The sequence below is a fragment of the Dipodomys ordii genome, unplaced genomic scaffold (assembly GCF_000151885.1).
Source record: "Dipodomys ordii isolate 6190 unplaced genomic scaffold, Dord_2.0 Scaffold195, whole genome shotgun sequence".
In the NCBI taxonomy this organism is placed as follows: domain Eukaryota; kingdom Metazoa; phylum Chordata; class Mammalia; order Rodentia; family Heteromyidae; genus Dipodomys; species Dipodomys ordii.
The window spans coordinates 1,706,204-1,724,180 of NW_012267411.1; the positions used below are offsets into that span (position 1 = coordinate 1,706,204).

At 45.6% G+C, this 17,977-nt stretch overlaps 1 protein-coding gene across 2 annotated transcripts in view; it reads left to right on the forward strand.

The window, feature by feature from the left end:
* The window catches only part of LOC105999670 (ataxin-7-like protein 1), a 109,371-nt gene extending 91,734 nt beyond the window's left edge, over nucleotides 1-17,637 (forward strand). Inside the window, exon 4 of one of the 2 annotated variants that reach the window (XM_013034744.1) lies at nucleotides 16,422-17,637. In XM_013034744.1, the coding sequence (XP_012890198.1) occupies nucleotides 16,422-16,507 (86 nt within the window). In that variant the 3' untranslated portion in view covers nucleotides 16,508-17,637. Of the gene's footprint in view, nucleotides 1-16,368 lie in introns of both variants that reach the window. The other variant, XM_013034743.1, reaches the window with a different exon arrangement.
* Nucleotides 17,638-17,977: the final 340 nt, after the last annotated feature.

Genomic DNA, 17,977 nt, shown 5'->3' on the forward strand with positions numbered 1-17,977 from the left:
TAATCTGACCTGAGTGGGGGGCAGAGGGGTTGTAGTTCATTCTGGCTACCAAATAGCAGAGGAAACTTAGTAGGGCTAGTATCTTCATCTGTGAAGGTGGAGAGATCAATTTGAGATCTCTTTTGGAAACATGATGACTGACTAGTTTGCTTGTATATTGGATTGGATTGGAAAAAGAAGGAGACAACAGTTACTTAGCTTTAAGGGCAGCGGTCGCTGATCTATCAGGAAAAGTAGCCAAGACCGTCAACATGGAAGGGAAAAGAAGAAAGTTTCATCAGCCATGTCCAATGCCAGATGTTAGTGACAGAAGAAGAGGGAAGAGGCTGCTAGACAGGCCACCTGAAGTTGATTTTGACAATAACCATTTTAGTTGTTTGGGATTCTTTTTTTCCAAGTGCAAGTAACTTCATTTTTAGGATTTCTTTTCCCACAGTACTTGTGTTTGAATTCTCAAGGCCTTGCACTTGCTAAGCAAGTGCTCTATTACTTACGCCACACAGTAAAATGATCAATCATCAGTTCATTGTATGTCAGGAAAGAAACATCGCCTCTACTTGCAGTGGTGGGGATCCAAAGGCCTTATGCACACTAGGCAAGCATTCCTCTACCAGCCCAAGCTGACTCCATTTTTACATCACCAAACCAACTTCTTGTTAGCCTAGTAGTGCCATATGTGTTTGATCTGCGTTTATGCTGAGCTCAGCTGCTATCCAACCAAATTGTAAACTAGCAGCTCTACCACCTGCCTCCTTGAGTACCATAGCAGCGGTGACAGGGCCGTGGAGTTACCTACACCACACAGAGCCGCTGGGGGCTGGGCCCATGCCCGTACATCTGTAAGGCCCAGCATAGAGCACATGTTGGCTTACCATCAACACCTACATGTGTTTGAAACAAACAGGCAGAAGGAAAAAGACTTCACCAAGTTCAAGTACTCCTTAGCACCTTCTACTTCTCCAGTGCTGCCATTCATGGTGACTTCTCCATCCCCTACACATATGTACACCCACAAATAAGCACATACACACAGGCAGACGAAGAGTTTCGAGGTGCCAGGAATTCTGTTGTGCTTCCCACTGAATTACATGAATTAACACAGTCAGTACTGGATCTCTAAAAGGCTTGATGTTCCATATAAATATTTTTTAATGAATCTTGATGAAAGGGCTGACATCGCTCAAGATTCATTGTATTCATAAAATGCTTTGTTGAGTAGCAACTCCTTTGTACAACTACTTAAAGGTAACAAAAATATAATTCAAAGGAAAAATAAATAACTTGGAAGGAAGAAAGGAAGAAGCCAGCAAGGAAGGAAAATTGGCTTTCCAGTTGTGAATAAGCCAACAGCCACATGCAAAAAAGTACATTCATTGGAAGCTCTGGCTGTTTTGTTACAGTGGGGAAGGTCCATGCAGGCTGACACCCTTCCTCAGGGAGAGTGGGCTGGATGCTTTGATCCTAGAGCACAGCTGATTTCTGGAGCATCTCACTGTACCATGACCCCCTGACTTCTGACTCATCCTTGGCACCGCCTTACCCTGTACAAGCCGCTCCTGTCCTGTCGCATTCCTCAGAGCCCATCTCAACCCAGGGGAATGAGGGAAACAGACATGGCTTTACTTAAATCCCAGGGAAGAATGTCACCACAGCCATAGCCCTCATTCCAAAAGTCATTTGGAACTGTCCCCATTCTCAGCAAAGAGTCCAGCAGCATTTCCCAAAACAGTGTCCTTTCTCTGGAAGAGTAAATCCAGACACAGAGAGCCAGAGTTTGGTGTACACACATCTTTGGGAAATGGAGCCAAGGCACCTCCCAGAGCTGCACATCAGTCATTAGAATTTTAAAGTGCCAAGCAGTGTTGGAGTCAAAACCAAAAGCGTATCCATTTCACATGGGAGTCGCATGGTTTTTCTCCAGATCCGTCTACTGCCACCAGACAACAACAACAATAGCAATGCAATTTTCAGTCCTGGTAATAGGGCTGCAGACACAAGCCCCATCCTTGATCTGGTGTCTGAGCAGAGAAACAAAGATCTTTTCCAACAGTTGGAGAGAATGTGGCTGTGGAAAGAGCTCTATCTCCTAGCCATAAGTACTGGGAGCCTTCATGACAGAGATCTCACTCCTGGCCTCTCCTCTGCCTCACAGATTCCCTTGGCCAAGGTCACCGAGTGCTACCTCTGACAGTTGTGTACCAGCCAGCGTGTGCAGGCTTGCCTCAGGAGTACTCTGGTTTTGGAAGATGTTTCTGAGTGCCTGCTCCCATCATGTGGTTCCTGTGGCAGGCTTTCCTTCACTTTCCCTCAGGAAAAAGGTGCTGCTAAATGGATGTGGCAGCTCACCATGAAGGGCCTTCTGGATGGAGGCAGTAGCAGAGATTGCAGTTGTTCAGGACCTTTGTGTTGCTCTTTACAAAGCCAGACACTTCTGAAAACTGGTGTCAGTTGAATGTAGCACTGAGTGCTATAGAGAAGACATGTGTGAAATAAATAGGGCCATGGGGGGGGGGGGGGGAGGGAGGGGGGATGTAAATTGGGTGGGAGGGGGAATAAATGATGAAAGAGGAAATCAGCAATTTCATGATCAGTCCCACTTCCCAAGCAATGACTCACAAATTTTTCCAGAGGAATCATCTGAGCTCTTTGTTTTACAAACCTTGGAGTGGCAGAGTTCTCTCAAAGGTTGGGTTGTCGGCAAACTCTTGTTATTGTCATCACGGATAACTTACCTTTTTCTTCCCTGAATTATTTCTTCAAATTCCTGAGCGTTTTCCAGAGAGGTGGTTTTCTGAAACAAGCCTGGTTTTGTGGTTTTGAAACCGGTACCTTCTTACATAGGCCTTCTTAACCAGGGAGCACTCCAGAGTACCCATCAATATACTATGGTTGCCTTGACGATGACCCTAACTGATCCATGATGTAGTGACATGCTTGCTCTCAGCTCCGTCATCCTAGCGTTGATTCCACCCACATAGAGTTTACCAGTGCATCGGAGGAGGTAGGGGCCGGAAAGTAGCTTTATTATAATTAATTATTAAAATTAAAAATGTTAGGGGAACTATAGAGGAGGGTTTAACAATGCTCAATAGAAAATGGATTCATTACCTTGCTCATGTAATTGTAACCCCTCTATACAGTATTTTTACAATAAAAAGTAGACCTGTTTCTCAGCCTGGCTGTCCCAATCATATTTGGATACTTACTATGTGAGTCCCTAGGGCTTGGAATTTTTAGCCTCCACTGCCAAACTTTATCTCATCTGCTCTTCAAAGAAGGTGATGGTGATTACAGTATTGCAGAGAAGAGCTGGGAGACCAGTGTGGAAGCCTGGAGATACCCTGAGTACTGCCTTGCTCTGAAAATGTTAGGGAGCCAAGAAACTGAGGGCCTGGGTTGACCTCTGTGGGTGTCCAGTGCACAAGCTTTGGTTCTCAGTCTTATTTTTCTACTTCTTTCCCCACCCCTGCTTGTCCACCAGACTCACAGACCTGTCATCAGTGTCATTTGATCAATATTAACATGATCCCAGATTCCATTCGTTTTTTTTAAGTTATTTGAGTTTTTCTCTTTTTTTTCTTTCTTTTTCTTCAACAGTGCTAGGAATTGAAGCCAAGGCCTCATGCATGCTTGGTAAGAGCTTTACCCCAAGTCTTGGATTTTCTTTTTTAGTACTTAATTCATTTTACAATAGCACAGGTGGAAGAGGAGCCATACATCTGGTTTTGGTTTAGGGGTAGGGAAATCTTGAGGGAGTGCTCTCTTCTCCAAGATATCTGAAACTGTATTTTTCCCATGTAACGCCCAGGCAGCCTTCCTCACTCTTTAAGAAATTTAAATGGCAGAGTGCCAGCTGTGAGTAAAAAAGCCAAAGAAAAGCTTGAGGTCCTGAGTTCAAACCCTAGTACCAGCACCAAAATAGAAAATTTTCTTAGATAGCTGGGCACTCATGGCTCATGCCTGTAATCCTCAAGCAGCTGAGATCTGAGGATCATTGTTCCAAGCCAGACCAGGTAGGAAAGTCTATGAGACTTTCATCTCCAGTAAACTACTCAGAAAAGACCGCAAGTGGTGCTGTGGCTCAAGTGGTAGAGTGCTAGCCATGAGCAAAAGAAGCTCAGGGACAGTGCCCAGACCTTGAGTTCAAGCCACAGGACTAACAAAAAGAAAAGAAAAAAAAAACCAGGTGCCAGTGGCTCACGCCTGTAATCCTAGCTACTCAGGAGGCTGAGATCTGAGGATCATGGTTCAAAGCCAGCCCTGGCAGGAAAGTCCATGAAACTCTTATCTCCAATAAACCACTAGAAAACCAGAAGTGGCGCTGTAGCTTAAGTGGTAGAGCACTCACCTTGAGCTGAAGAGCTGAGGGACAGCGCTCAGGCCCAGAGTTCAAGCCCCATGACTGACAAAAGAAATAAAATAAAAAGAAAAGGTTCTTGGTCCTGTGAAAGAGCAAACAAAAGATCCCATGCACACTGATAACTATAACATTTTCTTGATTCCAGGAGGCTATTAATTGTAAGATGCCCTATCAGTTAAGTAGCACCTTTCCCAGAGGCACTTTTAGGGACAGTCTGTTCATGCAAGGAGCACTGGCCAGCCAGGAGAGATGAGTATCATGTAGAAGAACAGGGCATGGGCTAAGGAGTGCATCAAGAACAGCCACTAGTAGTGTAGGAAGAAGTTATCATTAACTCATGAATCTCTTCTATTTTTCTGGTTGTCAGGTACTTTACCCTCCATTTGGGCTAGAATTTAGTTCGAAGTACAAAATAATGAAGCTATAATGGTCTAAGAGTTTCCTGTTTCTTGTGATACTCATGATAAATGTCATGTAAATTAACATGGTCCCATAGCAACTACACCACGCAGAATAAAATCACACCACTGCCAAGTGGTAATTTAGACAATGTGATTTTAGTTTAGTTGTAAAGGTTGGTAAAGGATTGACCTCACTACTTTATTTTTGATTTTTAGTTCCATTTATGGTGCTCAGAGAATGTTAGATACAAGTTATCCTTTTTATAACTTATAATACTTCTTTGTGATTAATTAATGTATTGTCAGCTTTTGTAAATTTCTCTTCTATGGTTGCCAAATTTGTGTCCAGGGATCTATACTTATTATTTTGTTCACATTTTGTATATCCTCAGTTTTTTATCTGCTCACTCTAATTTCTGATAAAGGAGTATTAAGTCTGTGATTTTTGTAGGATGTCAATCTCTGATGGCTTGTTTTATCATTTTTAACACTGTGTAATTGAGTGCTTAAAAGTCATGTCTTTTTGGTGGTGATAACTATGAATGAGTGCCCTACCGTAGGTTCGATTTTATCTGATGGACATTGCTTTCTAATTGTCTTTTGGTCAATACATATTTGGCTCACTTATCTCTTTTCAGTCTTTTATCTCCAACATTTTCAGTATCATTTTGTTTTAGGTATCTCTCTTATAAGCAGTATATATCTGGCTTTTCTTTTTTCTGGTGGGGTCGGGGTAAGACAGTATGGGTATAGGTATTGAGGGCCTGAGCACTGTCCCTGAGCTCTTTTGCTCAAGGCTAGTGCTCCACCACTTTGAACCCACAGCTCTACTTATGGTTTTCTGGAGATTAATTGGAGATAAGAGTCTCACGTTCTTTCCTGCCTGGGCTGGTTTCAAATTGCAGTCCTCAGATCTCAGACTCCTGATGTGAGCCACCAGCATCCAGCAATTTTTTTTTTGTCAGTAGTGGGGCTTGAACTCATGGCCTGGGTACTATCCCTGAGCTTTTTTATTCAAGGCTAGAGTTCTGAGCCACAGCCACTTCCTGTGAAAATCCTGTACAAGGGGTTACAGTTACTTGAGCAAGGTAAAGAGTGCATTTCTTATCAAGTATTGTTGCCTCCTCCTTTTTTTTTTCCCTACCATCCCTTCCCTCCCACCTCCACAACTACACTCCCCCTCCTCCCCTACTTCCTGTTTTCTGGTGGTTAATTCAAGATAAGAGTCTCATGGACTTTCCTGCCTGGACGGACTTTGAACCATGATCCTCAGATCTCAGCTTCCTGAGTAGCTAGGGTTACAGGTGTGAGCCACCAATGTCCAGCTATATCTGGCCTTTAAAAATCCAAACTTTTAATAGGTGAGTTTCATCCATTTATAGTTATTGTGATGACTTGATACATTGGGACTTATTTCAGGCTTTAATTTGTATTTCTGTTTACCTCACTTTTTTTTTTCTTTATGCTGGTCCTAGGACTGGAACTTAGGGCTTTGGCCCTGTCCCTCAAGATTAGCGCCCTACCACTTGAGCCACAGTGGTTCCACTTCTGGCTTTTTGGTAGTTTATTGAAGATAAAAGTCTCATGGGTTTTCCTGTCTAGGCTGACTTTGAACTATGATCCTCTGATATGGGCCTTTTAGGTACAGGCATGAGCCACCAGTGCCCAATTGTTTGCCTTGCTTTTTATATTCTCCTTTGATGCCTTCCATTAAGTTAGCAAAACTTTCTTTTTTACCCTCTCTTTATTTTTCCCTTTGTTTCCTTGGCCACAATACTTTTTTTTTGGTTCTGGTCGTGGGGCCTGAACTCTGGGCCTGGGCACTGTCCCTCAGCTCTTCAGCTCAAGGCTAGCGCTCTACCACTTGAGCCACTTCCGGCTTTTTTCTTTTTGCTTATGTGTTGCTAAGGAATCAAACCCAGGGCCTTAGGCATGCAAGGCAAGCGCTCTACCACTGAGCCACCTTCCCAGCCTGGCCACAATACATTTTATTTATTATTCAGTGATTACTGCTACATTTTATCATGCAAAAATTTTCTAACAAAGATTACAGTTTAAAAATAAAACCACTATGGATGATCTCTATCTCCACAAACAACCCAAAGACCTTTGCATACTTTACCCACTTAATTACAACAAAGAATTGAAATCATAGCACAGGTAATGCATTCTCAGCTTACTAACTCAGTAGGAATAGAGGCCCCTGGGTTAATTTTGCAGGCATGAACATTTTTCTAATTCTGTTTTACACCCTGAGGTGCTTTGGGCCATCTCTCAAGGTCATAATGATATATTTACTCTCATCTCATAAAACTCCATATCTCAAGTTCCTTCCAAAGTGTTCTAAAGTAGGATTAGACATAGCTGAATTTTGAGTCCTATGGATCACCATTAGAAGCCTAGTTTGACAGTCGGATTTGTCATAATGTCCACGGGACCATGACAGGCCTCCTTTCCACTGCCAATACCTGCTTTCCTGTTCCTCGGTTCTCATGCTTGGCTGTACATGTAGATCAGCTGGAGATCTTATGAGAAGGCAAATCATCATTCAGGGGGCTGTGTATTCTCACACCTCCTCTGGGCCATGTGAGTGCACAGGTGCTTGGAGAATACTGTCCAACTTGGAAAACTAGGGCGTTAGCAGGGCTCCCTGGTCATTCCCAGGACAGAAGAAACATTCTCTCTGCTGTGGTTGGAGCTCAGGATCTGGAACTTTTTTATTTAGTCCTCTCTGTCTTCTTGCTAGACCAGGTCCCACTGGCTGAAATTGGCGTTTACTCAGCACTCTGTGGAGTCCTCTGCCTCCAGTCCACCGCCTTCCCTCCTGAGGTCAAGTCTTGGGTCTTTCTTTCCCTGTGTCATCCAGACGTGGCTCAGTGAGTCAGCACTGTGACGAAGAGCCTGCCTGAGGCCGGGTCGGGCTTCCTAGTCATTTATGTTTAAGACGAGCTTTTAATAGAGATACACTTTTAAATAGTAACCGGGAAAGCGATTCTCTCCTCTTAACGGGTAGCCATTTATAGGCCTCAGCTGTTGAAGCTCAAGGGTAGCATTAGGCTTAAGTTTAATCTTCTGTATACCATAATTTACAGCACCAAGCAAAGCATTGTACGTACAACTCTTTCAGACATTTGCCATGATAAATAGCTATTGCTCTTGGCGGAACAGGAACACCATCTCCGAGTTCCATTTATGAATATTGAATGGCTCCGGCAGGCTCTGCCTGTGCATTTTTAAAGGGGAAATCCCCACAGATAGCATCTCCTCCCCAGCCCAAACTGTCACTTCCCGCCACCAGCCAGATCTGAACCGAGCAGTGGTGCTGCAGTGCACATGTGTTTCTGGTGAAGGTTGCACAAAGCCCAGGCGACAATCCCAAGTGCAAGTCCTGCTAAAGGCTGCAGTTTACACGGAATGTCACGAGCTGTCAGGGAGATTTAGCTGGTGGCAGGAAACCACTGGCAGGAATCTGGGAAATATCTGAGAGGCGATAATCTGATGCAGGAAAACTGAAAGAGGTGTGATTCTAGTGGATTCCTCATGGTGAGATGATGTCATTGAGGAAAAATGGGAATTAATGGGGCAAAAAGAAGCTGGGGAGAGGGTGAAAAGGTCCAGGCTGTAAGATCTACTCTTGAGGAATCTGAAACCCATATGCCAGATTTCTCTTAGTTCAGATGCTTTATTCTCTACCCATGCGAGGTGGCAAAAATGCACATTCAAATGGGACATTTAGGTGGCATTGACCATCTTATCTGGGTTCTTTAGGTATGTGTCAGCTGGTCTCCCTGACACTCAGATTTCCAGAAATTCCCTCAGAGCCTCGATTCCATTCCACCAATAAGCTCTACAGCAGAGGGACCGGAAGCTTTTTTTGGCACTCTAGTTGGGCTGGTGTTGATGAGCACCCACTATGAACATCACACTGGGTATGGGGCAACGACTCCAGGACAAACATGAACAAAGGCGTCCATAGGGGGCGCTCTGTCCATCTTTGCGTGCTGGGACAGAAACTCTTCTTCCATGGTCTCACACTCCCCCGTGCCACCTCTCATCAATGTTTCTCCATTGAAAAGGAATCCCCTCCCCAGAACCACTTCAAGAGGCTTCTGTCCTTACAGCCACCTTTCGAGGTTGGTCCTCTATCTTTAGGAGTCCCTAACATTCCACATATCTTACTTGCTCATTGTGACCCACTAGTGGGTAGCTTTGAAGATTTGAAAGCCCAGAGAAATAAATTTAGCAGCCTAGGTCACACAATGACTAGCAGCAGAACTAGGACTTGAACTCACAACTCCTGACTTTCTTCCCAGTGCCTATTCCATGAACAGAGACCTAACGAGAAAATGCCCAGCAGCTACAAAACACTGTGTCTGCTACAGGAGGCCAGAGTACCTTTATGAAAGTTTTCCATTTGCAGTTTGTAATTCCAGTCCTTTGTACAATGAATATATCCCCTCCCTTTCTCCTGTCTCCTTCACAGGAAATCCAAGCCCTCTGTAATAACTATTTAAAAAGCACTCTGAGGATTTTGAGTCTGAAGGAAGATCATTCAGTCTGCCCTGGGTTCTGAACCACCCTTTCATTTCCTGGCTAACCAGATTCTATTAGAACAGAAGTTAAGGTCATTTCAGCAGGTGCTGGAGGCAGTTGGTTGTGTTCTACATGAGGATAAACCCATTCGGCTTGCTCATTAGTTACAACAGGCGATGAGAGAAGGGTGCAGACCAAACACTAGGTGTGTGCTTCGTGCACATAAACCTACTAATGAGACTAGGTTTGGGCAGAAAGCTAAATATTACTACCCCCACCCTCAGAACCCAGAGCTCCTCCTTAGGATTCTAAGAGCTAGAGTACAAACACAGATACACCTTGAACTTGATGACATCTCTCCTTCACAGGCCCCCAGATAAGTTTGTTAAACAGGAAATGGGGGTGGGGGGAAGGGAAGCAGTTCAATGAGAGACTTGTATATAAGCAACTCAAGAGACCTGGCAATTTGGCAGTTGTGGAGTCCTTACGATTGGACTGGCAATTTGCAGGGAGAGGGCGTCCTCGGTGTGACCTTCCATTCCCATTTGTCCATTTGTGGACTGGGTATGGCAATTGTGCTCCAAGGTTATTCTTAGGAGTGATGAATGTGAAAATACCCTGGCATGCAGTGTGTGCTATAAATATGCCTTGCTGCCACGTGGAAAATAGGCGTTTTTTTAGCTGAAATGTATAATGAGGTTAGGCAGGGAACATCAATCGCTGGCAGCAGGAGCATCGCCAGAGCCTGGAGGTGCCAAAGGAGAGGCCAGGTACTCAACTGAGGAGGAGAACAGACGCCATCTATGAGGCATTCTCAGGTAGAACCCTGAACACAAACAGAACAACATTGAGCCATCCGGCTTGAACTGAGAAACAAATAGGGGGTTAGAGACAAGTGTCTTGTCTTCTCATTTCCACTGTCTGCTCTACACTTCAACCAACTGGATTCTAGAAGGTTAAGCAACAGGAGGAAGGGGGCCTGAGTGAGCCAGTGCCCACATGGATATCAGCCACTGCGTTTGAAGGATGTTGTGTTGCCAAGGTAGCCGAGAGATTTGAGAACTGAGCCCTGCAGCCATATTGCCTTAGGCTTGATTTTTGACTCTGACACTCCCTTGCAACCTTCAGCCAATCCTTCCATTGCTCTGTGCCTGTTTCCTCATCTACAAAAAGAAAAGGAGATAGTAAATAGTACCTATCTAGTAGAAGTAGCCAGGAGAATAGAGTAAGGAAAGAGGACTGCATCATAGAAGAACGCTTGGCATCTAAGCACCTGAGTATGGTGAGACCTTGTGGATTCAGTGCGTGGCAGAGTGGAGATAGACTAGATTGCTTAAGGACAGCTTATCTCCAGAAGCGTGAGGGCCGACAGAGAAGACACATTAGTAGGGAAGAAGGAGCAAGGGCTAGAATAAGCATCCTCAACTGTCAGCCAGCTGCAGAGCAGATGTGGTTGACAGGATTAAATTTTTGCTCAGGCAGGCCATGCTGAAATTACCCATGTGTCTTCTTCCTGCTTCCAGTGAAGCTGGGAACTTAGAGGTCCAACAAGTTGGCAACTCTGTGTTCCCAAAAACATTCTAGGGGCCGGCATGCTGGACATTTGGGACTACATATGTCACACGAGTCAATCTCTCCCAGGGTCATTGACTGACACCCTATCTCCCTCTGCTTCTGAATCCCACAAAAAATCATTCCCCTGGTATCTGTCTTCCTTGATTGGAGGAAGCTCCCTGTCATCTGAAACTTGTGCTTCATAGCCGCCATCCTCCCTCAGTCATGTGTGGGCGGTTCTGCCCTCTGCTGCACACGTCACAAAGACAGCATTTCAGCCTTGCAGAGCACATGTCTTGCAATCCATTGGTGAAAAGAGACAGCAGTCATCTGCTGGTTGGTGTGTGCCAAAACGTGGCCTTAGAAAAGGGGAAGTGTTGGCTCCTGGTACAAAAGCTGGTCCCCGCTGGGTACACACCCAGCCTGAACAGCTCCTTTAAAAGCAGAAGCCATTTGTCATCTTTTGATTCTCTTCCAGCACTGCCCCTGTCACAGGTAGATAAATGAGGCGGCATCTTGGTGTCCAAATGCAGGAGCATCTAATCCCAGCGGTTTCCTGCCGCGCCGTCACTTCTCCAGGGTAGAGAGCACAGTGGGGTGGTCCCTGGCTTCAGAACTGTAACTATAAGCAAATGGCTTCATCGCCTGTCCCATTTATATGCAGGGAATCTCCCAGCCTCCCGGATGCCATTGATAGGTGCTTTTCTTGTGTCAAAATCTTGAAATGAATCATCCGTTTGTGAGCTCAACATCTCATGTCTGTAGTGTCGTAGAATGCTACTAATCAAATCAGTATCTCAGCAAAAGCCAGCAAGCATCTCTGATTTAAAAATTAGAGAGGGGTCGGGCTTTTTGTTCTAAAATCCTTCATTATGCACTTCAGTTCCTCTCAGCTTAGATGCACTTCACAGGCCTTCAGAGATGCTACAGACTTTTCCTCATGGCCCACGTGGACTTGAGATTTCATGGTGGTACATAAGCAGAAACACTAGGTTGTTCCCAAGGCCACCAGTCTACTTACTAAACCATAGGTGACCTGTAAATGATAGCCCTGTACATGAAGGGGAAGCCATGTGGTGAAGGAGCACAGCTACCCTAGGCAGGCCTCATGTCCAAATGGCTGAATGCATTTCTGGTCCAGCCACATAGCTGTGATTTCTTCTGTTGCCATTGGTTACATCCTCTAGACCAAAGCTGTTGGGTTGAATGGGATCCACATTCCCAAAGGTATGGTTTGGCTGGATCATCTCCAGTTCATCCCAACTAAAGGAAAATCAGCTGCCCCGATTGGATTACAGTGAGCCTTTACTACCTCGAAAACACTGAGAAAAGAGAAAAGACATAACAATAATGAAGTTATTGTTCTTGAGACAGAATTGTACTGTGACTCCTACGCTTGAGATTGAACTGGGAACTCTTCAGTCCTCCTGACAGCCTGGCCAGGGCTAGGATTATATCCATGTGCCATCCTGTCTGACTTAAACTTTAAATTTTAAAATTAAAGGCCCTGATTCAATCTTTAGCCAAAGGTTTCCTGTGAGAAACCTTTTAGAGGAGGAAGGAATTTTTTTTTCTGTTTTTCCAGTGGTTTTAATGAATTAACAGAAAAAAAAAATCACATGGGGTTGAGAGCCCAGCACAGGACTGGCATTTGCCTGGGGTTAAGGAGCCCAGTGGGGATTTGCAGCCTCTACCCTTCTTCCTCAGACTGTATATCTGTTACCTACTTTGTAGCTAGAGGGGAGGAAGGAGAGGGAACAAGAGGAGAGGGAACGGGAGAGCTACCTTGGAGCCCAGCCTTAGGAAGCGTGCCATAACATACTGGTAGCCATGACTTATTTAGACAGACTTACAGAGAAAGAGAGAAGAAAAACTACAAGCACCAATGGCTCATACTTATAATCCTAGTTACTCAGGAGGCTGAGATCTGAGGATCTCGAAAGCCAGCCTAGGCAGGAAAGTCAATGAAAGTCTTATCTCCTCCAATTAACCACCCAAAAAAAACTGAAAATGAAGCTGTGGCTCAAGTGGTAGAGCTCAAGGACAGCACCCAGGCCCTGAGTTCAAGCCCCAGGACTGGCACCAGAGGGGGTGGGGGAGAGAGAGAGAGGGAGGGAGGAAGGGAGGGAGAGAATGAGGAGGAAGAGGAACAAAAAAAAGAAAAACTACTTCCTAGAAGGGGAAGAAATAACAAGAATTGGTCTATTAAAAGATAGGCATTAGCGAAACACCAGTGGTTCATACCTATAATCCTAGCTACTGAAATTCAAAGCCAGCCCAGGCAGGAAAGTCCATAAGACTCATATCTGAAATTAACCACCAGAAAACTGGAAGTGGTGCTGTGGCTCAGAGTGGTAGAGTGCTAGCCTTGAGCAAAAAGAGCTCAGGAACAGTGCCTAGAGCCTAAGTTCAAGCCCTATGACCCCACACACACACACACACACACACACAAAGATAAGCACATGCCCAAGTGAAACTCGATCCTGCCTTTCATTTCTAGTGGAATCACATAATTATTGTAAGCTTAAAAGGCTACATCCCCAAACTACTTAAAAGATAATGCATTTTGGGGAAGGTGGATCAGGGGTAGAGTGCTTGCCTAGCATGCATAAAGCCCTGAGTTCAATTCCTCAGTACCACATACACAGAAAAGGCCAGAAGTGGCACTGTGGCTCCAGTTGATAGAGCACTAGCCTTGAGCCAAAGAAGCTCATAGGCACAGTGCCCAGGCCCTGAGTTCAAGCCCCAGGACTGGCAAAAGAGAGAGAGAGAGAATGCAATTTTTAGGGCTATACCCCCTGTATACCCACATACTTGTTAACTTCTCAAGGTTGCTATGTTGAGCATGGTCATGGGGGAGGGGAGAGAGTTACCTGTAAAGAATGGCTGAACTGCCCTCCCCCATACCCCCCCCACACACACACAACTTACTTCCCCTTGAGGAAGGGACTTCTGGTCATCCCTGCCCAGCCCTGCAGCTCATAGTGAGTGACTGGCAAAGTGTAGGTACTCAATCAGTGTCTTCTGAATGAGAGTGAATAATCTACATATTTGGTCTTGGAGCTCAGTGATAGTCACCTGTAGTCTGACACCTAAATCCTCAATGTTTGTTTGTGAAAGCACAGATCCTGGGGTCCCCCACTCCAATTTCTAATTCTGCAGATTTGCAAGATCCAAGAATATCATGCCTGCTGCTGCTGGCCTGGGTTTTGGTGCTTTGAGAATCACAGCTTTGAAGTTGAAGTTCAATGTTAGTTAAGGGTTTTCTTGCCTTTGCCAAGTCTCCCAAGAGACCAATGTCTGTAACTGTCTGAACTTGCCCATAGAACTGGCCTTAATTTTGGTTTGACTGGAATTTAACCAAATAGCAAAACAACTTGATTTTTTTTTTCCAAATCAAAAATCTCCACTTTGCTCCCTGTGTAACCTGAGCAACATGAGTCAGAGGCCACCTGCATGACAATGATACTTACCTTGGCAGGACACTACTACAGAGGTGGCAGGTAGAACACACCTGCAGCCTTTGAGCCTGATGACATTTCCATCTAGTTTAGAATCCCGCACCTAGCGGCAGGTGCATTTAACTGCAAAGTCAATGTGACCTTTTCAGGAAAGGCACCTAGGATACCAAAGGGAACACGTTTGCAAAGCTCTTCATTCAGCGGTGGGCCTGGCTGATGTTATTTGGGCCCCAGGATTCAGAAATAAATGGGAGTTTCATGGCCTGAGGAAGGCTGCGTACTGCAAAACTCCTCCTGATGCCAGTTGTCACTCTGAATGGATTCCAAACCTAGACCTTCGGGAGCTCCTCCCTCTACCCCTTCTGCTCAGGAGAATCCTTGAGACCTGAGAAGGTGTGTGAACAGGAGAGAGAGAGGACTGGATGAGGCAGTAGGGGGCACTACAGGGACTCAGGCTCTTTGAACAGAGAGAAAAGATGAAATGGAGTCTAAAAAGGGAATTGAAGAGGATCTTTCCCTGCATTAGGGAGTGTGTATGAGTAACCTGTTGCTGCATAACAAGCAACCTCAACATGTGGTTTTGTCTTACACAGTTGGCTTGGGGTCAGAGGCCTGGGAGCTGTTTAGCTGTGTGGTTCTGAGTCTCTCCTGGGCAGCAATCACGCTGTCAGCCAGATATGGGATGGTAGTAGAGGTAATCACTTCCAAGGCGGCTCGCCCCTGTGGCTCAGTCCTCACTCTCAGGACTCAGGCCTCTGCTTCTAACATGACAGTGAATCTCCTCAGAGCCAGCAACTCAGGAAAGAAAGGGAAGCAGTCTTCTGCTCTTTAATGCCTGGCCTCAGAAGCAATGCCCTGTCGTTCTTCTCTCTTCTGCTCATTGGGCACACAAGGCGAATGCTGCCCCACACACAGTGGGAATGAGGCCGCACATCTTAAAAGAAAGAATGTCACAAACGGTGAGCCTCTTGCATTCCCACCTTGCCAGTCTCGGGAAACCATGAGGACAGCCGACAGGCCCTGGGTGTCAAGGAGGACCAAGGGACTTTGGTCACATGGGACCAGAAACAGGTGGCTAGATATAGAAAGAGGCACTGGGAACTGTCATGGGCTTCGAGGCCATCATCCTGGGGTCACCCGGCCCCTTCTCGCCTTCGATCTTACGCGGGACGTTCTTGGAAGGGACTGAATCCACCTGTGAGTCCCATAGCTCAGAGATGGCTGCAGAGAGGGAGAAAGGGTGGCTGATTAGCGCCAGCTCTGGATTGGAGAGAGCAACCACCAGCACTTTATTTCCTTCTAGATTGTTCTGCCTGCCAGGTCCTGATCAAGAACAGGGACTGGCGGAGAAACAAAGTCCTGAATGAGAGGAGCTGGTGCTGTACTCTTAAAAAGGGAAGTCGGTGGGAGAGAGGGGTGTCAGAGAGCAGCATGGCAGGGACCCCACTCGGAAAGATGGCTTGGTCCTTCTGGGCACAGCTGTTCAGCCTGTGTGGCAAAAGCTGCTGGGCCCCACAGAGAGCTCCTCCCTGGCTCCTGGCGTGCCAGCGCAGGGCCGCCCGTGGCCATTATGTCTGCTCTTATCTCCCCATCATCCCCAGGGATGGAGCTAATCAAACTTGCTGATAGCTTTACACTGAAGGAGATAGCTAATAACGTGCATGACAAGTATTAGAACACAATGTGATGTGGATAAATTGGGTCCATGTATTAAGAGCTATAAAATGAGATTCCATCAAGGCATGAATAATGGCGCCTGTGGAAAGGATTCATCAAATAGCCCATTAAAAGGTAGAGGCATTCTGGTCAGACAACCCCCATTTAATTATACTCCTGCCCCTACTCCACCCCACTCCTTTCCCCTGACGCTCCTTTCCACTAGGAGAACTATGGAAAAGGGTTTCGAGGAAATCATGGAAGGAAATAAATAAATAAATAAGCCCTGGGACAGACATTTCGCTAGAACAAGATCACGAAGACAGACTTAAGCAGCCGTGTTTAATGTGAGGGGGGGAAAGGCAATTGGCATGGTAATCACTAACAAATGTAATTTCCAAAGGAGCCCTGTTGATACCATTCAGCAAATGCCAACAAAGCATTTACTTTCCAAAGGGAGAAAGCAAGACAGCAAGAGAAATGCAAGCGTCTCCTGGAGTGGAGCGGAGAGCAGCCAAGCCCTAGATCAGCGTCAGGTGTGAGCGTGGGGAGTGCAGAAGATTTGCACACCTTCCGGAAGACCTCGCAGGACTGGCATGGTCTGGAGAAGGCTTTCCTGGAAGAGGAGACTCCAGCACAGCCCTGAAGTGTGGACACGCTCGCACGTACAGCAAATTCGTGAGCACACTCTGGTGACAGGGTCGAGTGAGGACAGGGGCGTGAGCAGAGCACGGGGCACCTGTGGGGTTCTCCTCTCCATTTTCACCACCACCACCCCGGTCCAAGCTGCCATCACTGCTCACCGGGACAACTGCAAAAGCCTTCGGCTCTTTGCCCTGCTTCCACTCTTGCTCCTCTACAATCCATCCTGCACACCAGAGTCAGAATCCAAATCAAAGTTAATCATGTCATTCTCTTGACTTGTGGCTCTCATTGCTCTTACGCTGAAAGTCAACATCATTATCATGGCTACAAAGTTGTGTGTGTTCTGGACCACTGCCTGTGCCAAGCTCCCCTTTTACTCTGTATGCCAGTCAAGCTGGCCTTCAGAATTTCAGCACATTGTGTCTTCCTGCCACAGGGCCTTTGCACATGCTTTCCCTGCCTCCCTTTCTTTATGATTTTATTACATCCTCTCTTCCCAAAGCTAACTCTGACTCATCTTTCAGAATGCATCTCCGTAATTACTTCCTCCTGGAAAACGTCCCTAATTTTCATATCCAGATTAGTTCTCCCTTAGGTATTGAAAACAAATATTTATGGTGTGAACACATGTTTAATATCTGTCTCCCTAACTGTGCCACAAGCTCTGTGAAGGCAGGGACTCAGTCTTTGCATCCCTGAGCCTAGCACAGTCTCAATAACTATGTATTGATCATATCATGACATTTAATTAAGAACAGCAAGACTGATAGAAAAAAATGATACTTGACCCAGGAGAGTACCATTATGAATTCTTAATGGGATAAAAACCGGAATTCATGTCCAGACCCTGACACTTGCTGGCTGTGCTATTTTAAATCACAAATTCTCTTAGAGACTGTCTTCTTATCTGTAAAATGGGGACACTAGCAGCCTTCTGATGGGGTTACAGTGGTAATTTCATGAAATTATGTATATAAAGGCATTTTTAAAACTGTAAAATCAAACATAAATATACTTTGTCATTTTTCCCAGTGCCTCCTACATTGAGTCATTAAGTATGTATTTGCATGGGTGATGGATAAATGAATAGTGGATGAATGGTGGTGGATGGATGGGTAGATGGGTGGGTGGTGGATGGGTGATGGATGGATGGATGGATGGACAGACGGATGGATGGATGGATGGACGGATGGATGGATTGTTACATGGACACATGACAGATGAACAGAATACCTGGAACAGCATGATGGCAAGAAGGAGGAGGGACTTGCAGTCAGGGAGAGGTGGGTTTTGCTCCACCCAGTGTCAAATTCAGTAGAGAAAGGGGAAATCATTAATTCTGGTGGACGGAAGTCACTCGTGACCTT